Source organism: Diplodia seriata, assembly GCF_021436955.1.
Source record: "Diplodia seriata strain FDS-637 chromosome Unknown scaffold_5, whole genome shotgun sequence".
NCBI classification, from domain to species: Eukaryota; Fungi; Ascomycota; class Dothideomycetes; order Botryosphaeriales; family Botryosphaeriaceae; genus Diplodia; species Diplodia seriata.
The window spans coordinates 2123507-2147825 of NW_027117312.1; the positions used below are offsets into that span (position 1 = coordinate 2123507).

General features: G+C 56.8%; 9 protein-coding genes across 9 annotated transcripts; 3 read left to right on the forward strand and 6 right to left on the reverse strand.

The window, feature by feature from the left end:
* Positions 1 to 871: 871 nt before the first annotated feature.
* On the reverse strand, positions 872 to 1790 carry SLS55_005630 (uncharacterized protein; the record flags this gene model as incomplete). Its single annotated transcript, XM_066777076.1, has 2 exons — positions 872 to 981; positions 1034 to 1790. The coding sequence occupies 2 exons, from the start codon at positions 1788 to 1790 to the stop codon at positions 872 to 874; spliced, it is 867 nt and encodes a 288-aa protein (XP_066632918.1).
* A 1286-nt stretch (positions 1791 to 3076) lies between these two features.
* Positions 3077 to 4073, reverse strand: SLS55_005631 (uncharacterized protein; the record flags this gene model as incomplete). Its single annotated transcript, XM_066777077.1, has 2 exons — positions 3077 to 3892; positions 3945 to 4073. 2 exons carry the CDS (start codon positions 4071 to 4073, stop codon positions 3077 to 3079), a joined length of 945 nt encoding a protein of 314 aa, XP_066632919.1.
* Positions 4074 to 4601: 528 nt separating this feature from the next.
* On the forward strand, positions 4602 to 6168 carry SLS55_005632 (uncharacterized protein; the record flags this gene model as incomplete). Its single annotated transcript, XM_066777078.1, has 2 exons — positions 4602 to 5934; positions 6089 to 6168. The coding sequence occupies 2 exons, from the start codon at positions 4602 to 4604 to the stop codon at positions 6166 to 6168; spliced, it is 1413 nt and encodes a 470-aa protein (XP_066632920.1).
* A 1663-nt stretch (positions 6169 to 7831) lies between these two features.
* Positions 7832 to 8529, reverse strand: SLS55_005633 (uncharacterized protein; the record flags this gene model as incomplete). The annotated part of the gene is made up of 3 exons (XM_066777079.1): positions 7832 to 7912; positions 8138 to 8243; positions 8378 to 8529. 3 exons carry the CDS (start codon positions 8527 to 8529, stop codon positions 7832 to 7834), a joined length of 339 nt encoding a protein of 112 aa, XP_066632921.1.
* A 699-nt stretch (positions 8530 to 9228) lies between these two features.
* On the reverse strand, positions 9229 to 10392 carry ANT1 (ADP/ATP carrier protein; the record flags this gene model as incomplete). Its single annotated transcript, XM_066777080.1, has 3 exons — positions 9229 to 9623; positions 9679 to 10232; positions 10289 to 10392. The coding sequence occupies 3 exons, from the start codon at positions 10390 to 10392 to the stop codon at positions 9229 to 9231; spliced, it is 1053 nt and encodes a 350-aa protein (XP_066632922.1).
* Positions 10393 to 11130: 738 nt separating this feature from the next.
* On the forward strand, positions 11131 to 13941 carry RIM13 (cysteine protease; the record flags this gene model as incomplete). Its single annotated transcript, XM_066777081.1, has 1 exon — positions 11131 to 13941. One exon carries the CDS (start codon positions 11131 to 11133, stop codon positions 13939 to 13941), a length of 2811 nt encoding a protein of 936 aa, XP_066632923.1.
* A 904-nt stretch (positions 13942 to 14845) lies between these two features.
* SLS55_005636 (uncharacterized protein) lies at positions 14846 to 16824 on the forward strand (the record flags this gene model as incomplete). The annotated part of the gene is made up of 8 exons (XM_066777082.1): positions 14846 to 14994; positions 15199 to 15275; positions 15418 to 15457; positions 15513 to 15582; positions 15637 to 15696; positions 15754 to 16099; positions 16149 to 16414; positions 16474 to 16824. 8 exons carry the CDS (start codon positions 14846 to 14848, stop codon positions 16822 to 16824), a joined length of 1359 nt encoding a protein of 452 aa, XP_066632924.1.
* A 2323-nt stretch (positions 16825 to 19147) lies between these two features.
* Positions 19148 to 21516, reverse strand: NAB3 (nuclear polyadenylated RNA-binding protein 3; the record flags this gene model as incomplete). Its single annotated transcript, XM_066777083.1, has 4 exons — positions 19148 to 19197; positions 19401 to 19499; positions 19554 to 20219; positions 20268 to 21516. 4 exons carry the CDS (start codon positions 21514 to 21516, stop codon positions 19148 to 19150), a joined length of 2064 nt encoding a protein of 687 aa, XP_066632925.1.
* Positions 21517 to 22790: 1274 nt separating this feature from the next.
* On the reverse strand, positions 22791 to 24175 carry UTP6 (U3 snoRNP protein; the record flags this gene model as incomplete). The annotated part of the gene is made up of 2 exons (XM_066777084.1): positions 22791 to 24035; positions 24089 to 24175. 2 exons carry the CDS (start codon positions 24173 to 24175, stop codon positions 22791 to 22793), a joined length of 1332 nt encoding a protein of 443 aa, XP_066632926.1.
* Positions 24176 to 24319: the final 144 nt, after the last annotated feature.

Below are 24319 nucleotides of genomic sequence, written 5' to 3' on the forward strand. Positions count from 1 at the left end.
GATGGCGGGTAGCGAAGTTGGAGGGCGCCGACGGATGGTGTTGAAGAGGAGCTGGGTTTCGAAGCGCTTGTGTTGGAGGGCGACGAGTGCAGAGCGGCGGGTGAGCTGGGTTGGAAGATAGTCGCGAGTGGTAGAAGATCTGAAGCGCGCCCGAAGAAGATCTGACATTGGCCCGTCGCTGGGCCATCATCCCGGGGCCACCATCCCATTGCTGGGCCACCATCCCGGGGCCACCAGCCCGTCGCTGGGCCGTCGGCCCTGGGCCATCATCCCGGGGCCATCATCCCATTGCTGGGCCACCATCCCGGGGCCACCAGCCCGCCACTGGGCCATCGGCCCTGGGCCATCATCCCATTGCTGGGCCACCATCCCGGGGCCATCATCCCATTGCTGGGCCACCATCCCGGGGCCATCATCCCGGGGCCACCAGCCCGTCGCTGGGCCATCGGCCCTGGGCCATCATCCCGGGGCCATCATCCCATTGCTGGGCCACCATCCCGGGGCCACCAGCCCGCCACTGGGCCATCATCCCGGGGCCATCATCCCATTGCTGGGCCACCATCCCGGGGCCACCAGCCCGTCGCTGGGCCATCGGCCCTGGGCCATCATCCCGGGGCCATCATCCCGTCGCTGGGCCATCGGCCCTGGGCCATCATCCCGGGGCCATCATCCCGTCACTGGGCCACCAGCCCGTCACTGGGCCATCGGCCCTGGGCTAGTGGTGAGTTTTGAACAACAATCAGAACAAAGTGGCCAGAAGGTAAGATGGAGAAGTGTTTTGAAATTCGTGCATACCACACGAGACTTGCTCGCGTTACCACCATCTCGCCATAGAAACAAAAGCAAACTCCATCATACCACATACCACCCCTTAGAACTGAAAACGTTGACGCTTGTTGGGGGTTTCGGATCCCATGTCACCCTCAGACCTCGACCGCTTGTTTTGCCGCTCGTGACGAGCGGCTGGAACAGTAACAGCAGCTACTAAAATGTCAGCGAGTGAATAGCATGTAGAGTTCCTAATGGGACTCACGATCAATGATCTCCAAAGTCAACCGAAGCTCCCAGACGTATGCATTTCTGGTGCGGGCAATGGCCACTTGTAAGGTGGTCGAGTCGTGGACACGCGTCTGCTTTCCCTGGGGCGAATGATAAGTCAATTTGAATTCGTCGCCGTTGTCAAACTTCTTGACAATCCATTTCTGGAGAAATGGGAACGACAGGTCGGAGGATGTGCGGATTGGTGATGGGCCATTTTTGTGGAGAGACCAGACTCCAACCACGGCAGACATGTCAAGTGTAGAAACCCGAACTACCATATCATCCAGATCGGGCTGAAGAGATGGGGCCGTGTGTGAGGATAGACCAAAAGATTGCTGTGAAGTAGAGTTCGCGTGAGCATCCTCTCGGGACACCGACTGCGGAATCTTAGGTTGCTTGACAGGCACAGCGTCGTCTTGGCCGACTTTGTTCTTCATGTCTCTCAACAAACGCATCATTGTAGTGGCTGCCTCGGAGTTGTTCTCGTCCTGTCCAGATTTGATTTCCGCGCGGAACTCTCGAAAGGCGTTGCGGGCAATTTCCATCTTGATGCGCTCATTCTGTGGTGCGGCGAAATCTGGAGCGCCTTTGTTGGTGGTTTGCCACTCCTCTTTTGTGCGTAGAAATTCCGCCTTTAGAAAATCTTTCAATCGGACGATGGTGCTGCCTTCGATTCCAAACTCCTCCGTTAGGCGGGCAACCGTAACGTGGGTCTCACCTCGCTTCTTCTGAGGAGATGGTTGAGACATGGCGACAAAAACGAAGCTTGCCCAATCAAAGCACAGACTCTTTCTCTAGAGCCCAACGCGCGCTAGGGTGGGGCGGCGATGCGGTCATGCGTTGCGCATTAGGAACATTCGTGCGGCGTGGTCGTGGTGATGGGTTGGTGTTGTGGTCGTGAGAAGATCTTAAGCTTTGGTATTCCGAAGCTAACTGTAAATGGCTAAGCGTCTTGCTAGTGCGATCACCCGGCATAACGATCATCCGGATTAAGCGATCGAGACGCGCGATTTTTGCCCATAGGTAACGATTTTCTCGCTATACCGTGATCGTAGCGTTCCACCAGCCAAATCGTTGTAACCAGCGAAAATGCCACCAATCACGCCCAACTCTGTTCCCCTCCACAAACGCCGCCACGGCATAACCGACAAAGAAAGGCGCAAAATACGTGACTACAAGCGCTCCAACAACAACGCAACACAACGAGCAATTGCCCAGTGGGCCTCCCTCACCTTCGGCAGACCGATCAGCCAGTCCACCGTGAACGACAGCCTCAGCGAGAAGTACGTGTTCGTAGATGGGCAACGATTCCGTGCGCATAACCAGGGCCGCCAGCGTATCCGCCAGGGCGAGTATCCTCTGCTGGAGCGCGCGCTATTCGAATGGCACCAGCGCCTCCAGGCAAAGCGCGTGCCCATGAACGGTGACCTATTGAAGGCTACTGCTGCTTCATTGTGGCAGAGGATACCGGAGCTTCAAGCACAACAACGGCCGCAGTTTTGGAGCAAGGGGCTGGACTCCTATGAGCTGATCATCACGAGACTCCCGGAGGAATACGGTTTGAGAGCGGACTCATCCCGACCTTGGACGAAATTTACAATACTTAGCCGCGATCAGCGTGGAGGCCTTGCCATTGGTCTATCCTTGTCTTACGCTGCAAGCACTGGCTACAATGAGGCCACCGCGATACCGATTTCACTTCACGGGTACCGTTTTGAAAAAGGCCTTACGGCCGTTCTATTACCATGTAGGGATATCTCGTGACTCTCACGGCAGAAAACGGGTGCCTGATTTTCGGCCATACATGGTTGGGGTTTCCACTTCGAGGGTCCGTGGTTCAACCAAGGAATTCCCACATAGATTGGTGCAGAGGAAATACTGTCAATAAATCATGTCTACTTCACATGTTACTAAGTTTAACTCAATTTCAATGCCAAAACATGTGACTCTTGTCAAGAATAATCAAAAATCGCAGGAACAAACGAGAGGGAGAAGAACTAACGATTCTGTGCGGAAATCGCTTCCCCTGTCAGACTCACGAGTATGCCTGTCTGAAAGCAGTCTCTCCATTCAGTCCATAGGCCTGGGAGCTGGAGTCATGCACCGTAGCCCGCCTCATGTCTCTCACATACTTGCCCTCATAGTCGCCTGCAGTTGCCCTATGCATCACACACGTGTTGTCCCACATGACCAAGTCGCCGTCATTCTCCCACTCAATCCTCAGCACATACTTCGGCTGACAGGCATGTTCGTACAAATCCCGAACCAGCCTGTCGGACTCGAGCTTCTCCAAGCCCTCCACGTGATGCACATGGCTGGCGATGTACAGGTTCCACCGCCCGCTCGGCTCGTGCTTCTGCACCAGCCTGTGCCTCCCGAACGGGTGGCTCTCCGGATCCACGCCGGCCAGCAGCTCCGGGCAGGCCAGCTTCCGGCTGTGCATCAGCGAATGGCACGCGACATGGCCCGCCCCGACCAGCTCCTCCCGCCTCCGCTCGGGCAGGTCCGCGAACGCGGCGCGCGTGTCGGCGAACTCGGTGGCGCCGCCGGAGCCGGGCGGCGGCAGGCGGGCGGCGCGCAGCAGCGAGTGGGCGGCGCGGCGGCCGTTGAAGCTGGAGTCGATGTGGAAGAGGGAGTTGCCCTTGTTCATGGCGTGCCGGTGCGAGTCGAGCGGCGCGATGCTGCCGTCGGCTAGTAGATTGGACACGTCGAAGAGTTGTTCCGTCGATAGTCGGTGCTGCTTGCCTTGCGCCGAGTAAGGGCGCACGTCGTCGAGTTCGCCGAAGCGCGAGGCAAAGTTGACGTGGCCGGCGTCGTCAAGGTCGGTTTTGCGGAAGACGAGGACGCCGTACTGGTAGCTCCGTGAGCCGTCATGAACTGGTGAAGTGAATGTTCAGGTATACTTTTGCGATGGCGGCTTGAATCTCCGAGAAGACGTCTTCTGGAACCGGCCGCGAGAAGTCGATGCCGCGAACCTCTGCACCGAAAGTGGGATGCAGTTCAATTATCTCCAGATGCTCCTTGTGAGGCATGGTGGTGTATTTTCTGAAAGTTGATGAAGGGCTGAGGTTAAACACCTGTGGACAGCAGAGAGACCAGGCCCTTATATGCGCAAATGCACAGGAAGCCCCGAGTTGGCGGAGACGTTCCTTTCCCCTCATCTCCCCAGATAGCTGTATCAGTTAGCGTGAACGGGAATAGAGCACACCCTGTCAACGGTAGCCAGAGTGGGGAAAGCCGAGCAGCCACAAGCGGGCAACGACTTCCCCCACGACGTCATTGGCCGGCTGGGGTTAACGGGTATAAGCGACCCAAGGGTCTTTCACGCAAGACGCGTCTTACAACCTCACTCGCCAAAATCTTCCAATCGACGCCACCCCTCTCTTTGAATCTCACCACCCCCGCACTTTCACATTCCTCGTTCCCCGACGCCGACGCACCCCGCCCCATAGATCAGCGCCCGTTCAATCGCCGACCAAACCTCCCTCCAGCTGCCACCGGCAACTGAGCAGCACCCGCACCAGTCACATAGACACTCCCAGAGAGCACGCTTACCCGACATGCCCCTCGGGTTCGAGCGGCTAAACGAGCGCGCCTCGCGGCCGAACGCGCTGATCAACTTCATCAAACCCCTACCCGGCAGCGGCGCCGCGACGGCGGAGCGCATCCTCAACCGGGTGGCGGCGCGGTGCTACCCGATCATGAAGGCCAACCACATCGCCGTCATGGCGCTCGAGGAGTACGCGCCAAACCCCGAGTTCGTCGGCCGCAACTTCAACGCCGGCGAGGTGATCCAGCTGGTCCTCAAGAGCCGGGACGGCCGCTGGCTCAGCGTTAAGCAGGTCGAGATGGTCATGATGCACGAGCTGGCGCACTGCAAGCAGATGAACCATAGCAGGTTCTTTTGGGGCGTGAGGGACGCGTATGCGGCGGAGCTGAGGGGGTTGTGGGCGAAGGGGTACACTGGCGAGGGGCTGTGGGGGCGGGGAAGAGAGTTGGAGGGTGGTGGTGTGGTCAATGAGGACGAGTTGGTTGATATTGTGGATGTGGAGAGCCTGTGCGGTGGCACATATAGGAGTAGGGGAAGGAAGAGGGGGAGAGGTGGCAAAGAGAAGCCACAGTTGAGCTACGCAGAAAGGAGACAGCGTAGGATTCTGAAGAAGTTCGGTGCTGGTGGTACAGCTTTGGGAGCAGACGACACTGTCAAGTCAGAGCTGGAAGACGGCAAGAAAACGAAGGGCAAGGGCAAACCACGTGTGGCAAACAGCGCTAGAGGCAGGGAACTGCGAGCTGCCGCAGCGCTGGCGCGATTCGATCAGGTGAAGGAAGAGCCAAAGCAGGAGGCAGACGTGTCTGACACAGAATCCGAAGATGACTATGACGGAGTAGATGGCCCTGCTGCTCTCGATTTCGATGGAAAAGAGATGAGAGACGATAAAGGCAACGGTCTCGTCAAGATTTGCGAAGACGAAGACCAAAATGATGCCAATGTCAAGCAAGAGATGGACGAGCTCAGGGAGCTACGCCAAGAAAAAATCACCAAGTTCACGAGGAAGCAAGTGCGGTCCGAGGAAAACGCATCAGAGTTCATTGACCTGTCAAAAGATAGCCCACCCCCGGCGGAATCAGATCGGAAACCGGCTAAGAATGACGGATCTCATAAAAAGCCTGATTCCAGTTCCGAAGCAGCCAAACCGTCACCAAGCGGCAGGAACGCTCCTAAGCCGTCTGACTCGAAAGTCAGATCGAACAACAAGAACCCAGCTTCCTCATCTCAACCTTCCGCTAACACGGCATGTCCGATCTGCTCGTTAGTCAATGAGCAGAGTGCTTTGACCTGTGCTGCTTGCGCCAATGTGCTCAAGCCCAAAACCATGGCCGGTGCTTGGAAGTGTAAGAGTCTGGCATGCCGTGGAGGAGCATACGTAAACGCTGGAGATTCGGCAATGTGCGGCATATGCGGAGCAGCGAAAAGAGCGCAGTGAACTGGAGTCCGCTGACGAAGTTCACAATGTTGTGTACCGGTATCTGAGAATATACAGGAAAGGTTTCAAGGCGAAGAGGTGCGCCTGCAATACGCGTCGTAAGCGCAAGAAACGACAGGTTCACTATGAGATCGTGAAGTAATACGGCTACCTGCGTAAGAGGACCTCTGTCTTGCCGCATATGCAAGCAATTTCGACACCGCTTCATTGCTTGCAGCCAAGTGATTAGTACAACAGTAGGGGAAATAGTGGCGTCCTGGTCTTTGGTACTGGAGGCGTCGTTGCCTATACTCTTGTAATTCAAATAGCCGTAATCGTCGCTTGCATGGGAGCATTATTTCTACCATGAACACGGGAGATCATATTTTGGTGGAACAAATCCAGTCTATAATCAATTTTCTAATACAATGAGGCTCTCAAATACTCGAGCCGACAAAGCTCACTTACCTGCTGTCGATGTTGCCTATTAGGTCCGAAACTGGCGGAATCCTCTACAAGTCCCACTCACAGCAGCCCTCCATACCGGGGCAATGGCCGCAGCCTGCAGTAGGGCACTCCTCGTGGTCGCCGAAATTGGTCTTGCTGCACTGGCAGCAGATCCAGGTGATCGGATTCTGGTCCTTGGTCTCGGGGAAGAAGTCCCACTCACAGCATCCCTCCATACCGGGGCAGTGTCCGCAGCCTGCGGTGGGGCACTCCTCATGATCGCCGGTGTTAGTGTTGCCGCACTGGCAGCACACCCAGGTCATAGGCCTGTTATCCGTAGTCATGGCTGTTAGAAGGAAGTAAAGGGGTGTTGGGCTGGTCGAGTCTGTAAGGATTGGAGTTTTTAGGGCTGAAGACTGGAAGCTGGTGGTGTGGGGAGTTGTAGCGAGGTTCTCTCTGTATTTATATATTCCCAGCGTTAACGTGTACAATGAAACGTCCATTCAGGATACAATTCTTTTTTCGGAATATGTCTGAGCCACCTGAACAAGGCAAGGCTCATTCTGGCTGCGACAAGAATGACTGGACAAAAGAGACGAAGAAAACAAGGCGAAAAGGTATCAATGCGACGACAGCCCTGACCAGACAGTCGCGCATATGGTTGTTCCTGCTGCTGAACAAGTTACGGTCCCGCAACCTGCAATGTTGCATCTCTAGCCTGCAAGGATCGACGAATGTCAGAGATGAAAGGAATTGATCAGCCAATTCCCCATTTGAAGATGCGTATTGCTGGATGCGCACCTAGTGGAAAATCAAGCCGAACACAGGCAAACAAGCCAGCAATCAGCATCCAGGTCTATAAAAGACCAGTAGATAGCATGAATACAACCCCTATGCGATCATTTCAACTCACCTGGAGGTCATATGTGGACAGGAACAGAAAAAGCACAATACCTTGTCTCGCCTTTTTTGAAAAAAAAAAAAAAAGGTTATGAATATTCAACATGAACCCAATTAGGATGTCTGGCTTTCATCTTGGCCAGCATCCTTGTTATACAGGTGACATGGGCAAGACAGAACGTAGAGGAATTCGCAGCAGGATGCCACAGCATTTTCGCCTTTGAAAACTTGCAAAGAAGAATTGAGTCCGCTATACTCGCTACATGTGGTCACTGAATGAACAGAGAAAAGAAGTTTGCGATATGCAGATAGAGCACTTGCTGCTCTTTGCCAACCCGCATCAATCGTCGTCCAAGACCTTTCCCGATATTGCATCCCCTTCGAAATTCCAGTCTTGCATCCCTTGGTATCACATCCCCAATCGACCCCAGTTTGATATTCTACCTCGTTGTCCGGTCCAGGCTGTCACGCCCGCTGGCTTATTTCTTGACCGACTTGTCCACCTTGCTCTCCATGACTCGGACGTAGCTTTCTATCCTCTGGACAGCAGACTGCAGGGCCTACACGATGGGAGAAATCTGCGTTAGCAAACAGCCTTCGTACACTCGTCGGTTGCCCCGTCTAGAAAGTGCTCTCTGGCGGCACTCGTTCGCCCCACCGCCGAAATAGCCGAGATATGCAATGCCCGGTCCAGCGGCTTCATCTCTCGCCCAATCTCCAATCGAGCAAATGTTGTATCCATAGGAAGGAGGAAAATAAGAGAAAGGAGCAGGGAGGATACGTACGTAGATGTCCTCCTGAAGCAGCTGGTTCGCGAGCTTGTACTCGTCCATGACATAGTAGTACATTCCGGCTCCAGCAGTGACGGAGCCCGTCAAGAAGCCGAAGATGCTATAACACCGTTCACGTTAGCTAAATTGCGTCCATTGGGTCGTTGTGTCCGTGGTGCTCGTAGACGGCGGCGGCGTCGTTGCTACAAGCGGTGTGTGTGGCATGTGGTGTGACATGAAGAAGTTGAGACTCACGTCGCTCTGAACGCGCCAACTGGCCTCTTCTGCGGAAGAGCAGCGGCCTGCGTCTCGAGCAGGCGCGCCGACGTCTGGAAGCTGCGGCGCGGAAGGGCGGGAGCGGCGGTGCGGAGGAGGGTGGAGGCGGCGCGGCGGGAGCAGAAGGCCATTGTTGATGCTGTGGACGGAGCACGTCGGTCGGTTGAGTGATAATTGGCGAGCGCGAAGCTTGCGGCGGTGGGCGGGTTGATGGAGGAGGCGGCGGATGTCGTGGTTTGCCGAAGTCGCGCGTGAAGAGGGGCGTGCTGGTGGGCGGGTTGGGCGGACGGTGGGTTTGTTGCTAATTGCGCCTAGCTGGTTGGCTGGGAGGGAACGCACAGCTCTCGCTCGGCGAGACGGTAGGATGTGGGGATGGCAGATTGGTGGTTGCGCGCTCTGGGGATGGGGGCAGGTGCTTCGGCCGGGCTGCTAGTGACGATGGCATGAGCTGTCCAAGCTCCAGGGCCCTGCCGTGCCGCGACGCGCTTGCGCTTTCGGCTACCGCTCGGATATTGCGCCCACGGACGTCATCCAGCGGGGCATGGCTGCCGGCCGCGTCGCTTTAGTATCTAAGGCTTCGAACAGTGTGCATGGAGTTCTAAATAGAGCGTATGAGCTTTCATGTTGCTTTGCGGTCGCAGACCACCGCTGCTTGTGTCCTAGATATCCTGTACGCCGGCAAATCCAATTTCCTTGCAAGAGGTGTGACCTCCACTCCGAATCTTGCTCTAAATCAAATAACTAATCCTCCAGAAGGGGACAAATGGCAAAACATTCAACAGTCGCTGAAAGGGAATAGACAGTATACACATACGAGTGGCGGGTCATCATCATTTCACAGTGATAGGGGCAACTTTCTTCACCTGCTCCGACACCTGAGGTGCCGCCTTGGCTGCTTTCTCGGCGAGGATTGTAGCCGCCTTCTTCAGCTGCTCTTCGCGCACCTTCCTGACATAGCGGAAGAGGACAATGAACGAGAGCTCCACGCGCTCCTTGGTCATCATCAAGAAGCCCTGCACCAACAGCCCTTTGAGGATCTGGGGACCGATGCCCTTGAACAAGCCAAGCGGGCCTTCATGCTCAATAATGAAAGCCATGACTTCAATAAACGTCTTGAAAGGCTTCCCTTGGCGCGCCGGCGGGGGTTTCGACTGAAGGCCGACCTTAGCAACAATCAGTGGCTGGGTAGCAATGGTAGCCAGCATTTTGGAAAGAGAACCGAGCACTGAGAGGTGATGGTTAGTACCGTTTACCGTACCGACCCTGGCAGCGAGACTCACAGAAGGACTCCCAAGGTTTCAGGTTGGTCTTTCCGGGGAAAAGAGCCTCCCTCAGCCTCTGATATGCTCCATAGGTGATGGCTGGGTTCACAACCAGAACCAAGCTGGCCTTCAGTCCTCTCCAGAGGCCGGTCCATCCATCCTCGCCCGCGATGATTTCGCGCCCGGTGTCCATCAGGCCCTTCCGCTCATCCTTGGCTTGGGTTTGTTGTCTTGTCGTGACCACGGCGACGGGAATGGTAAACATTTGTGCGACAGCACCGGCAACAGCTCCCAGGCTAAGTTCTACGGCCGTACCAGGGGTCTTGGGGACCTTTTGGCTGGAGAGATATAGAGTCCGCACGACCGTGTACCAGTAGAAGTAGGCGAAGTTGGTGGAGGCGACACCAAGCAGCGAGCCAGGCATGCCGTTATAGAGTCCAGCGAGGCCGTCATCGTTCACGATCTTCGTAATGGCGTCCCAAGTGGAGGTGTAGTGCTGGCCGTCGGCAGGGTTGCTGGCGCTGTCGGCAGATTTGGTCTGCTTGACCTGTACCTGAAGACGGGTCTTGACGCTGCGACCTGGTCAGTATGCGCGGTTATCTGGGTTCCGAAGTCGGGTCCAACTTACATGTCGAGCGGGTAGACGAGCGCATTCGCAACCACAGCGCCGGCAGAACCGGCGACGGCATAGCCCCACGGAGGGAGCGGAGCGACCTTTGACTGTCCTGCCATTGTTACGGCCTGCACGCGGCGTTAGGGAAAAGGATAGCACTGGAGAGGACCAACGCTCGGCCGGTGGGACAACAGCGGCGCAAGGACGGATATGAAGGGGAGGTCAAGAGGCCAGGCACTAGGGAAGCATGACAGGAAAAGGGGAGAAAAGTGGAAAAGGCGGACAATTTGCAGAGGAAAAGCGCGAGAGGGTGGTGTAGGCCATTACGCCTTGTAGATCACGACGGCGGGCAGCCCGCACATGGAGCTCACGGCCGAAGACGACCGACTGCACCTCGGCTCAGTAACGGCCACGGGCCAGGCGCGGCGAGAAAGCGGGCCTAGCGCCATCAGATTAGATGTGTGCGGTCCGATTCTGCGCCGGCGCTTGCACGAGTCAGGCTGCTGCGCCACAGGGCCTCGAGTCAGCCGCAGCGCCTGGTTGGACATCAACACTCCTTCTCCAGACGGCCCCCCATCCCGCCCTGGCATATTTTGAACGGGCAGGTGTCGAGCGTGGCAATGGCCTGAGGCTGCACATGTGTGGATCTCCCCGCGTCCTGCTGTTTCCGTTTCCTGCCCACCACCATCGCCCCTTCCCCAAGGCGATAGGGCTGAAACCGAAGGTACCCGCGCAGGTCGGCAGCCACTGGGACCTCCTTCCCTTGGTGTTGCTCGGCGCCCAATCATGACATATTTTACCCACCGCACCTCCCTCTGATTTGGCTCCGTTCCTCTGCTCTCACCTTCTCCACCATCATGGCCAGCCAGCAGACGCGCATCGCAGCCATGACCGCCGAAGTGGAGGCGCTCCGGTCGCGCATCGCAGGCGCCCCGACCCGTGATGAAGCCCTGGAGCTCGCGATCCAAGCTGCCGAGCTTTGTATGCGGGCTTTGAAAGTTGCCACTGACAAGCGCCAGAAAGCAGACCTGAGCTCGCACTGCCAAACGTTACTCACCGAGGCTGAGCGTATCAAGAAGTCGCCTGAATGGCCAGCAGCAGCCCTTCCAGACATCTCATCGCTCAGTTTGGATCCCACTCCGTCACCTACACTACAGCAATCTAAGACCGTATCGCCCCTTCGCCTGTCAATTCAGAAGCCCCCGAAAACCAGCCCGGAGCCCGTTTCGGATCGAGCGCTCCCTACGTCCGAGCAAATCTTGTTGCTGAAGAGCTCGAAGATCAACGGTTCAACTTTTCCTCCGTGGAAAGATGACCCTACTCCGGCCGATTTCGTGCTGAAGCCAGGCGAAGCCCCCTTTGTGGACAACGTTGAGCTCCGTCTTTCCTCAGCTCAGCTGAACTCCTTCGATAGCTGGAAGCGTGCCAAGGATGCTTTGCCACCGCCAGCCTGGGCAGTGGCAGTCACTGACACTGCCAAGACCGGGCCCACGATGATCAAGGAGAATCGTAATGACCTGGTGCAGGATGCCGCAACTGACTGCTCCGTCGTCGCCGGTCTCATCGCCGGCACTGCCCGGGTCGAGCGTGGAAACGAACAGCTTCTGTCTAATTACCTTTGGCCTTACGACTACTCCGGCGGCGTGCCGCTTCTCTCTGAGAACGGCAAGTACGTCTTCCGCATGAATTTCAACGGCTGTTGGCGGAAAGTAATCGTGGACGATCATCTACCTGTGTCAAGAACCAGCCGCATGCTGCACGTCCTCGATCGCCAAAACCCTTCGCTGTTGTGGCCTGCGCTTCTGGAGAAGGCCTATCTCAAAGTCCGCGGAGGATATGACTTCCCGGGCAGCAGCTCCTGCACTGACCTCTGGACCCTCTGCGGTTGGATCCCTGAGCAGATTTACCTTCCAGAAGCTGACATTATTCCCCACGAACTGTGGGACAGACTTTTCAAGTCTTTCGGATATGGCGATATTCTAATGACCGTCGGTACCGGTAACATGAGCCGGCGGGCTGAGAAGGAGTTGGGACTCGAAAGTCAACATGACTACGCTGTCCTTGACTTGAAAGAGAAAAACGGTGAAAAGAAACTCCTCCTGAAGAATCCTTGGGCGGAAGGGACTGGATGGCGGAGTGCGCGTCGGCCATCATACACTACCGAGGACGATGCTCCAGGAACCTCGATAGATCCGGACGAACAGAATCTCGCGCCAGGCACGTTCTGGATCAGCCTCGAACAAGTCTTCCAGAACTTTGAAAATGTGTACGTCAATTGGAACCCTGCTCTGTTCCGCTACAGGCAGGATATTCATTTCCAATGGGACCTGGCTTCTTCTCGCCATGTACCGGGTTGTTTCGTCGATAATCCACAATTTTCCCTGAAAGTCGAAGGCGGGGAGCCAGTTTGGCTTCTACTTTCTCGACACTTCAAGGATACAGAAGTCGATGGTAGGAACGGAGGTGGACCACCTCAGCGAAGTGCAACGACGACTCCTGGTGTGATCTCTGGTGCAGACAGTGGATACTTTTCTCGCCCATCCCCAGAGACGAGCCAGACGAGGTCGGAATTGTCCGCTCATGGTGACCTTGCCCATGGCTACATCAGTCTCTACATCTTCGACGAGGGTGGAAATCGTGTATACACTAGCGTGGATGCTTTGGAGAGCGATGCGTTTGTGAGCAGCCCGCAGATGCTCCTCAAGTGGAAGAACCCTTCCAAGTCAACATATACCGTGGTCGTCGAGCAGATGGAGCTTCCATCTGACGCATACACTTTCACCCTGTCCGCATTCTCTCCCAAGCGCGTATTTTTCGACCGCGCGATAGAGAAGCGCGATCACAGCACAAAGCTAAAGTCAAGGTGGAACAAAGGCACCAGCGGGGGAAACCTGCAAAGCCCGGACTTCTGCAAGAACCCGCAGTTCAAGCTCAGCGTACCACAGGCCACATCTCTGGCTGTGCTCCTGCAGGTACCGGACGAGTCGGTCAAGGCTAATGTCGTCGTGCTGCATGGAAAGGGAAAGAGAGTGCCCGCTGTCAAAAGCCGCGACATAGTGGTTACCTCGGGGCTCTACAAGAAACACTGCGCATATGCAGAGATGCAGAACGTGGACCCAGGCGTGTACACTATTGCTTGCTCGACGTTTGAAAGCCGACAAGAGGCGAGCTTCGAGCTCCGAGTGGATAGCGACGTTCGCTGCCAGTTGACACCAATCGCTCAAGAAGGAGCTGGCATGCTCTCGATGCAGCTGGCACAAGCGTGCTTCAGCCCTACAGTCAACCGGATTGCAGCACCGGTGGTGCCGCGCAAACTCGTTCGCGTCAAGATTGTCGCGAAGTTCGTGCGGGCCTTTGGGACTTACGACGCTCCCGGGTTCCAGGCACGGACGCGCAGCCCACTTCGGGTAACCCTGGAGATCGGACGCGGACCGGATCGCCGGATTCTGATCTCTAGCTCGGGCGGCGAGTACAGCGATGCGGAGGGTGGTGTCCGCACCGAGGAGGTGGATCTCAGGCCAGACATGTTCCAGCAGGGCGACATGTGGCTTGTCCTGGACAGGCTGAGCGGAACGACGGCGGGATGCTCGGAGTACTACTCGGTCGAGCTGTTTTGCGACAGCACGAACGGGGTGACGGTGGGCGTATGGCGGGGCTGGGACCAGTGATGGCCGCGGTAGCCGGCATCGCATCGGTTAGAACGGCACTGAGGGCTTGCGTGCTTGCTTTCTGCCGACTTGGCTGGCGCATTCAAAAGTGATTTGGGATTGCTCTGGTAGATCGACCGAGGCGAATAGGGCTATGGGCGTCTGGTGGCGTCGGGGCAGATTAAACGAGCATGGCAATGAGTTAAAGCAATAAATAGCATCTATGGGAAATTGGGGACTCGACTTCAAGCTTTACGGGGCCGCTTCCTAGTTCCCGAGGCGCGGTCACGCTGGCGGATCGGACAGAGGGCAGCGGAGACGACAGCGGACCGGTGAGGGCGTGCGGTTGCAGGGGCGAGCTGAAGGACAATGTGCATGCTTGATTGGCCGCGGGGCGCCGACACAGCGACAACTGGGCGGAAGCGCATGGTGCGACGCACCGCCGAGCGGGAGATAAAGGGCGCCGTCCAGGCGCGTCCGCGCGTGGCCTCTCGCTGCGACAGAAGCGCAGTGGCAGCTCTCGTCGAATCCCAGGCGCTGCAAACGGGCTGCGAGCTGGAGCACATCCCTGTTCGGCCCGCAGGCGGAGCGTGACGTCGACGACCAAGGCCCCTCCTGGGGTGCACCGCAGCAGATGCACACTATTCGAGCACGCCTAGCTCGCCGCTGAGAGCCGCACGTCGTCACAACCGCCTCCGCGCATCCTCCACCAGCCCCCGCGCACCTCCCACACCTCCCTTTCTTCTCCTCAATCTCGCTTCCGCCGCATTTAGACGCGTCACTCTAAAGGAAACTCAACCCCCCTTCGCCCCAAAAGCCCATAGGCCCGCTGTTTTTCCCTTTTTCCCTTTCCCCTCCGACAAGCCACTACTCAACATCCCTCAAGCCGCCACCGCCGCCACACATCAACACATCCCCGCCCATCATGGCCTCTTCGTCCTCAGGCGTCGACACCACGACGCCCGCCAGCTCCGCCGAGCCCTCGCGCGCCGCCACGCCCGCCTCCGCCGCCGTCGCTGAGAAAGCCCCCGATGACAGCTCCAAGCTGAAGACCTTCCTCGGCATACTGAGAAAGTGCGTATCCGCATCATCCCGAAGCCCATACAACCCATGAACGACGAGACGAAAGAGGCGGAGGGGGTGGCGATACGAGATCTTCTGGAGAGGGGCTCGCTCAGTCCGCCCCGCAGGGGGATGGGGAGCTGTCCGAGCACGAGGCGCATGACCTTTTCGCTACCAAGATCAGGAAAGGCTGACGGGTTTTTGGCGCGCACGCAGGTTCATGGGCGTTTCCGACATCGCCGCTGTCCGCTTCTCGCTGCCCGCGCAGCTGCTGGAACCGACACCGAACTTGGGTACGTTTGGCGACCCTTTCCCTACACCCGTTGTGGCCTTCTTTTTTTGTTGAGGAGAAAATTATGAGCGCGAGCGCAACGGCACCCTAGAAAGACAGATGGGAGAAAAGCATAGTGAGATGGAGGTGCTGACGTTGCACAGAATACTGGAATTACCTGGATCGACCGGAGACCTTCATTGCGTGAGTCCGGACATTGAGATTCACTCCGGGGGACGGTGACTGATAAATGCGACAGGATCGGTGACTCGGAAGATGCTCTCGGACGCATGCTTGGGACGCTTAGATTCTGGTTCACAAAAGACTTGGTATGATTCTGTGCGGCTGGACGATACGGCATGAAGCGCTGACAGCGGCGGAAGAAATACGTTAAAGGCAAGCCCTGCAAGCCTTACAACTCGGCCCTGGGCGAGTTCTTTAGAGTGAGTGGTTTCAACAGAACGAGATTCCTCATGCGGAAGGGCTAATGTGGAATGCAGTGTAACTGGGAAATCGAGGATACCTCGCCCCCGCTCAAATCGGCCAAGGACAGGCCCGCGCAGAGCAGCGCCTCGAGTGTCGCATCCGCCGGGAAAACTGTCAAGGTCTCGTACCTGACCGAGCAGACCTCCCACCATCCCCCGGTTTCGGCATTCTGGGTCGACTGCCCGGAGAAGGGCATCACCGCCAAGGGTTATGATCAGCTCAGCGCAAAGTTCACCGGCACCAGCATAAGAGTGACACCTGGTGCACACAACCTGGGCATTTTCATCACGCTGAGCAAGCGCGATGATGAGCAGTACCAGCTTACACACCCCGCTGCCCACTTGGGTGGTTTGTTGAGAGGTATGTATTGTCAAATTTCAAGACTGTCAGGCGCTAACATGGTGTGTAGGCTCTCTCAGCGTCACAGTCGCAGACGTCTGCTACATCACCTGCCCGAAGACGAAGATAAAAGTTATCCTGCACTATCTGGAGGAAGGCTGGCTGGGCAAGACGCAGAATAGGGTTGAGGGCGTCATCTTCACCTACGACCCGGAGAAGGACGACAAGACGAGGATCAGGGATGTCGCGGACAAGGATGTCCTGGCACGCATCGAGGGCAGCTGGCATGACAAGATTTACTACTCGATTGGCAGCCAACCCGTCAGCAAGGCGGCGGTAAGTTTTGGAGCCCATCAGGATTTCTCAACAACTTCTAACACGTCTCATTGGCACAGGAGAAGATACTCCTTATCGATGTCAGCCCGCTCTACCCTGTCCCCAAGATCATTCCTCCCGAGGAGGTGCAGCTGCCGAACGAGTCCCGCAAGTTCTGGGGCGGTGTGACCGAAGCCATCACCACCAAACAGTATGCCCTCGCTACGACCCGCAAGCAAGAGCTGGAGGAGCGCCAGCGTGAGAAGGCGGCCGAGCGGAAGGAGAAACAGAGCGAGTGGAAACCTCGCTTCTTCTCGAACGCGACGGATGCCAACGGCAAGCCGGACCTGACCGAGGAAGGCAGGCAGGCGCTGGATGGATTGCACCAGAATAACTTCAAGCTGGAGGAGAGCAAGGAGTTGGGCGCATAGTGGCCGTGAGCAAGAAGAGAGGAGAGCTTTTCTGACGGGAATACTTCCATGACCGCTCGTACATGTTCTGGGATGGCCTCTTTTTGGGATTGCTGCGGTGCTTTTGTTATTGATTTTTGGGTTTGTCTTTAAACTCGGGGACTATCGCACGGTTTACATACAACATCTCGGTACAGGCAGGCAGGCAGGTAGGCTAAATGGGGAGGGGAAAACGGAAACTAGTGACGTTTAACAGGAGACGTTGGGGAACACTCGCTCCTTGTTGTGGGGTTTTTGGTCTTATCTTATTTTTTCCATCTCGTCTGTTCTATTTTCTCTCCCTTCTCATACTCGGGTTTCCATCCTTACAACTAGAGGTGGTGGTGGTTTGCTTTTCGTCTCTTTCCCTCCGACAGACGTCACCCTCTACACAGAGGCACCGAACGCTCACCGCGTAGTGATCTGGTTTTACGGCGTTTGCATGGCGTACTCTTGCATGTACTCTTCCTCTCAGTTGCCTACATGTGTCTTTCCTTCTCGTTGCAAGTTATTTAGCATAATGTCTTGGCATCCGTCGCTCACTCAAAGATGTTTGTTCTCGGACAGGTTTGAGTTTTCGTCTCTTTCTATCAAAAGAAAAGATATACAAAATACACGCGCATGTATACGGACATCATCCCAACCAGTAACGGGTGTCGAAGCGGGTTTTCGGGCTGACCGCCCGCCACACACACGCCGTTGGATCTACGTTTCTCTCCCTCCCTTCCCCCTTCAAGGTGGCATGATCGTGCTCCACAAGTCCTGCTCTGCCCGCACCGGAGCCCGCCCACCTGGTGTCCCCTTTTCTGTCCTCTTTCTCCTTTCTCTACTGCCAGCGCATGTGTGTGGAGAAGATGTTCGTGTTGGGTGATTAAATCCAATATACGAGATCTTCAACGCGACCGGCGCGGATTCGTTACGAGGACGAGCGTCGACGGCCAACAACGAAAAAAGAGAAAGGGAGATTGTCTTGAAGACGCCGATGAAAAAAATTCCAAAACTTTCGGGTGCTCCTCGAATTAGGGACGATAGAGAAAGAGGACGAAGAAATGTTGGTAATTACAATAAAAATTCTTCTTTCTCGAGCTTCTGCGGCCACGCGTATGCGTAACAGTAGTAGTTTACAATCCCACGTCCCCGCTCTCTCACACAGCAAGTCGTACAACTAGAAGACAGACAGGCACAGGGGGGAAGATACGTTGATGAACAAGAAATAATGAGTATCGCCGGCTGGTAAATGGAGAAGCGGAAATCGTTCTTCAATTCTACTTCCATATACCTCGTGCGCGCTGGACCTTACTCTCCACGCCTCCACAGTGTCTTTAATATGACTTAACTCTCCACCCGATCGCCTTCGAACTTGCCTGTCTGTCCAGGAGGAGAAAGTCCACGAAGGAAAGGGAAAACAGAAAAAGGTCAGAGCGCTTGAAAAACAAGAAAGAAAGAAGAAAGAAAGGGCCCGCATAACCTCCTCAGACCTCCTATAGCCCAATTAACGAAGGGAAACCCCACGTATACGAGGGGGGGAGAGAGGGCCAAAGAAGGAGGAAGAAGAAGACTCCCGCTCTGCTCGCAGTAGACACGCTCGTTTTTATACAGAGGACGCACACGCCACGCTCACGAGAGGGAAATATAGTAACAAGAGAAAACGAACTCGAGAAGCCGTCGTAATCCAGTGAAAAGAGAAACAGAGAAACATCCCGGGTGGAAGACTAGTCATCACAAATAAAAAAGCGTCCCAAGTTGTTGAGCCACGAAAAAACCACAGCCATTTCCATCTACCAAGAAGAGAAAAGAGGAGAAAAGAAAAGGCCATCAACGTGGACCCTTCCTGGAATTACCAAGAGGAAAAGAAGAGGAAAAAAAAGGCAAACAAAAAAGCAACTTTCCCATCCGTTCGCTAATGTATTAATCAAGCAGTAGTGGAGACTATTTTCTTCTTAGTTTATGTACAATCGCAGTCTTTTGTTTTCTTATTCATCATCAGCGCCGGTATCTTGCCAACTGCGCCATGATTTCTTGCATATCCCCAGCCGGAGGCGGCACCGCTCCAGGCTGTGGTTGTTGCTGCGACTGAGTGAAAGAAATCTGCTGCGGTGGTGGTTGTTGGTGCCCCTGCTGCGACGGCATAAATCCTGCCAGGGCCGGGTTGCCCTGCAGGGAAGCAAACGGGCTGATGGGGCCGCCGGGAGCACCGGGCTGCTGCCAATTTTGCTGCGGGGGGTACCCTGTCGGCTGCTGCTGCGTCGCGAGGGCGGCAGACGGCGGAGGTCCAGAAGCGCCGCCGCCGAAAAGGCGAGCGAGGTCAGGTGTCATGCCAGTCGAGCCTGAGGTGAGGACGGTTGGGGGAGGTTGCTGCTGAGGGGCGGCTGGCTGCTGCTGTTGAATGCCTGCTAGCAACTTTTGGAGACCATTGGAGTCGAGATTGTGAATGAGACTGGATAGATCGGATCCAGCACCAGGAGGTGCAGCAGACGGCGCGGCGGGTTGGACCGGCATTCCATATGAGGCCGCAGGTGCTGGAACGGGAGGCATACCGTACTGTGGAGGAGGCATACCATAAGCCGCAGGGTAGGTCGGTGTTGGAGGAGGAATGCTCTGCTCCTTGGCACGGCGGATAAGTTGAGCGCAGACAGGCACATCGAGGTTGTCGTATTCTGTAGGGCTGTTAGAAATTGACGCCGTGGTGGACTAGCTTCTTCGGGGCTCACCTTCGAATGTGACATTGGACTGGCCAGCACTCCGGTTGAAGACTTGCAAAGGAATTTTCCCGGTCTGCTGGCAGAGGCGCGTCATGCGTGAAACGGCATGGACACCTTCAAGAATCTGGCGTCGAACAACTGCTGCTTCATCCAGGCGCGGACTCAAGAGGAGAACGTCGGCGCGAACACCCACATCCTGGAAGCTCCGCTCCACCCAGGCAATGAAGTTCCTGTCTACTTCACCAGGCTGCAGAACAAGGATCTGCACGTCGGGCACATCATTGGGGTGCCTCCGAGGAAGGGTCAACTCGTCATCAGGATCATGACGAGGGGTTGGGCTCCTGTATCTCCCACTGCGGCCGTAGGGCGATCTTGATCTGCTTCTTCTGCGGCCATCATAGCGGTCGCGGCTGCGGTCACGGCCACCGCGCCGGTAACCACGGGGCGATGGTGACCTTCCCGGGCGGTAGTCGTCTCTGCTCCGCCGGAATTCATCCCTGCGAGGTGAGGCGCTATTTGCGCCTGTGTATCTGTCTACATTCCTCGGCGCACTTGCCGAGGCGCCACGGGTGTAGTCAGGGGATCGTGACCTTCGCCGGGCTCCATTGCGGTCACTACGCTGGGTCGGGTTATCTTCCTTCCGAGTATTTCTTTGGGGCTTGGAGATCTCTAGGTCTTGGACGTGTCAGCATAGTTAGGGACAGCACAGGCTGGTAAACTCACGCATTTTCCTGCCACGCACGACTTGTCCCTGCTCTGACTGGAGCGCCCGCAGACAGGCGCCGGCATCCAAGAACTGAACGAACCCGTATGCCTGCTTGATGGAGATCTGGGCGAGCTTGCCATGGCGGTGGAAGATGTGGAAGAGGTCGCGCTTGGTCACTTTCTCGGTTGGTAGGTTGCCTGCACGGTCAGGTCCTGCACCGTCCTTCACTGCTGGTCTGGAAAACCCACCAATAAACAGGCGCGAGTTGGGGGGAAACTTGTCCCATTGGCCTTCGGTCACGTAAACTCTTTCATCCTGCAGGAACGCGTCGTACAGCTTCTGCACGTCAGGACCCCACGGCACGTCGCTGTCGTCGACCTGGTCGCGGTCTAGGCGGCGGTCGACCGAGTCGCGCTGGCGGTAGGTGGGGGTTGCTGGGCTGGCGGTGCGCTGGGACATGGCCGAAACAGGGGTCTGCTGGTAGCCAGCCTGGGACAAGGGCGCGCCGGCGGCACCCGGCGCCTGGCCCTGGGTCATCAACGGCGGCAGGCCGGGCTGGGCGCGGTACGAGGCGGCGGGATTCTTCTGGCTGTGGGGGTGGTAGGAGCGAATGTCATCTCCGGGCGTGTAGTTGGGATGCGTGGCGGGCTTCTCTTGAGGCGGAGGGCGAGGAGGGAGGTTGGGATTGCCGGGCAGCGCAGAGGTCTGGGCTGACGGAGCAGGCACTTGAGATGGGTTGGCTTGCGCCTGAGCATTCTGGTCGGCAGGAGCAGAGGCATTGGCTAGGTTATCCAGCAGGGCCTGGAAGTCAACGCCGCCGTCATTGCCGTTGGGCGGTGCATAGGGCTGGCTGGTGTAGGGCGGCTGGGCAGCGTCACTGGGCGCATCAGCGGGGACGGAGCTCGAATGTGCGAAGTTCTGGATTCTTGAGGTATCCTGATTATCCGCGCCCTCTCCATCCTCAAACGCCAGCGACCGCGCGTACTCGTCGTCCTGCTGCTGCTGCGGCTCGCGCGGCGGCTCTGCGGCGGGCTGGTCGGCATACAGCGAGTCGGCCGACGAGTGTGTGCTCTGCTTGTCTTGCTGGTCGTGCTGGGCGTCATCGGGCGGGTAGTGGGTCGCCGTGTCATTGAAGACGGGATCCATCTGCTTCTCAAGCACGGGTATGTTGGCGGGCGCAGGATAGTGAATGGGCTTCGGTGAGACGGGCGTCAGCGTCTGGCCGCGAAATTCCTCAGGCTCTACAGGCGGGCTTCTGGTCGTCATCTAGGCAAAGCTACGCTTAGCGGACAGCCGCGGAGGGGATGCAGGCCACGCTTCAACTCAAAGCATACGTGGAGAGCGGGCGGGCTGGCTGCGGGCGGTCGCGGGCGCAAGAGGCAACACTGGCGGCGCTACGGTCAGACGCTGGGCTGAGGGCACGACGCTGAGGCAGAGGCCGGGGGCACGAGGGCGGTGTCTGTTGCGGCGGGCGGCCGTTCAGAGAGGAGTGGGCTGAGCAGCAGAGGATGCGAGGCGGTAAGGTGTGGTGGGGGAGGAATGGGAGACGCAAAAGAATCGCTCGAGCGAGTTCGGGCAGCTCGGCCCGCGGCAACGCCCGCGCTCGAGCCTGAGGCCGCAACCAGCGTCTGACGTGCGCCGCCGCGACCAGCTTGTGGGCTCGCTGCTCGCTGCTCCAGTCAATCCGGCTCGCCCAGCGTTGCCCTCGTCGACCGCACCATGGCCCACGTACACGGTCCTGCCCTCCGCCTGCTGCGCCGCCTAGTCCCGCGGCCAGCCCGTCTGCTTCCAGTGGCAGCAGCCACCGTGGCACCGGCGCGGCGACCCGTGCTGCAGAGTCTGCAGTCCCGCTCGTTGGCCTCGCGTCGCCAACCTGACGCTGCATCTGAGGACGATCTGGCCGCTGCCCGCAAATGGCTGCAGAAGCTGGATCCGGAGACGATTCCCAAACATATTTGCGATGTCTCGTTTAGTAGATCGTCGGGGCCCGGTGGCCAAAACGTGAACAAGTACCAAACTCTTGGCTTTCCTATCTAGGCAACTACTGACACCCTCCCAGAGTCAGCTCCAAGGCCACTCTGCGCGTTCCTCTCGACGCCCTGCTGCCAATTCTGCCAGCCCTCCTTCATCAAGAGATACGTTCCTCCCGCCATTACGCGGCCAACTCCAATGCCCTGGTCATCCAGTCAGATGACAGCAGGAAGCAGACTGATAACGTTCATGCCTGCTATCGGAAACTCCACCAGTTGATTGTGGACGCTGGTAAAAGCACCGTACCCGGTGAGACATCAGAAGAGCAAAAGGAGCGGGTCCGAAAACTGTACGTGCTTTCTTGACCGCCCGTTCTTCCTCTTGCTGATCCTTTTTCCAGCGAAAAAGCAAGCAACGAAGCTAGGATCAAGACAAAGAAGTTTAACAGCAGCAAGAAGAGTGCGCGGAAAGGAGGTAGTCCTGACTATTGAGGTAATGATAGGTGGTATGACCATTGCGCTCCAAGCACGTGGCATGAACGTCTTGCGGCTGGTATATGGAATATGTTCTCACACCTCCAATGATGCCTGAGCCTGGATTAGGCGCTCGCTACCGGGCCACTGTCTCGACCAGCACTCGACCAGAGTGCGCGCGTCTTCTGTCCGCTTCGACTGCTGCAATCCAACGACGGCACTAGCCAGCTGATCTTCACCCTGCAAAGAGCGGACATATTGGCGAAGAGACGCGGATAGAACCTGGCGCAGTGCGTCATCCAGGTCTTCCACGTGTATGATAGGCAGAATCCACAACATGGCCTTCTCAGCCAGCTGCTGTTTTGTCTGTGGGGATTGCTGTAGAGATGCCTTGATGCTTTGAAGAGATTTGCCAAGCGCGCTCGGGAACTCTGCAGAGGTTGGTTCCAGGCCGAACAGTGGTAGCTTGAAGTTACAAATCTGGGTTGACAGGGCGGTATGGTTCCTCTTGTTCAGGGTATCCACAATGTACTGAAGCAGAGTCCTAGTGCATGGCGTCCTGTTGAATTCAGCGAACATGTCGAAGAATTGCTCGGCCAGCCTAGGGTCATGCTGGAATTGCTTCATCGCCTCATCGAAGATGGCCCGTGGGATAGCACCCTGGAGCACGGGCGTGTTGGCTAGGTTCTGCAGGGCCACCTCGTCGACACCATCATCCTTGGCCAAACTAGGGTTGATGTCTTCCGCCGTGACGTCAGGAAGCGCAATCATGTCTGCGTCCGGGTTCTCGGCCACCTCCTCTTTCTTTTTCCGCTCTTGATCAAGCCCCAGGATCTGTCTGCGAGCTGCAATCTTTGCGACGTAAATCATCTCCAGTTTTGCGTACTCCAACCATAATTGCCTCGAGTTCTTACAGAACCTCAATCCGCGCTGCATGTACCCTCTTGCGCTCGTCATGTCGGCGTCGGCGTCCAAGGCAGTGCGGGCACCCCACACCCACAGATCCGGCTTAGTTGGGTGCATTCGAAGCACCGATGTCAGGACCTCCTTCATCTTCTTGCCAGTGGATTTCTGCGAACGCAGATAGCTGAGGTACTGGAACCAGAGCGCAACGTCGCCGTGGAATTTTCTTGTGGCGCGATCCAGGATGAACATGATCCGACGCTGCCCGCTGTGACCGCCAGCCTTAACTCCCATGCGCTTTGCTCGCTTCTTCCGTAGCGACTCCAGATTCATCTCGTATTCGGCGTAGCGCGCAAAGTCGGACGGTGACGAGGTTCCTCGGCCGTTGAGAATGTGCTCGAACTCGCTCCTCTTCTTTGCGATGGCGGTGATTTCATCCTGTGCCAGGTCAGCGCATTGCATGCACTCAAGCGTCGGCCAGCTGCACATACCCTGGAGAACAGCTCCTTCCGTTCCAGCTCGCGCAGCTCCGGAACGGACTGCTCAAGATAGAAGCGGGCTTTGTCGGCACCCGACATTTTCGGTGCTGTTTATGGATTGCGCGGAGACGTGCAGCAGGATTTGGCGTGGCGAAAGAGGCTGGGCTATCTGGCGGCGGGGATGATGGGGCTGTGGTGGATGCGCGGTTGACGACTGGAACTTTTTTGAGCACGGGCCTGCGT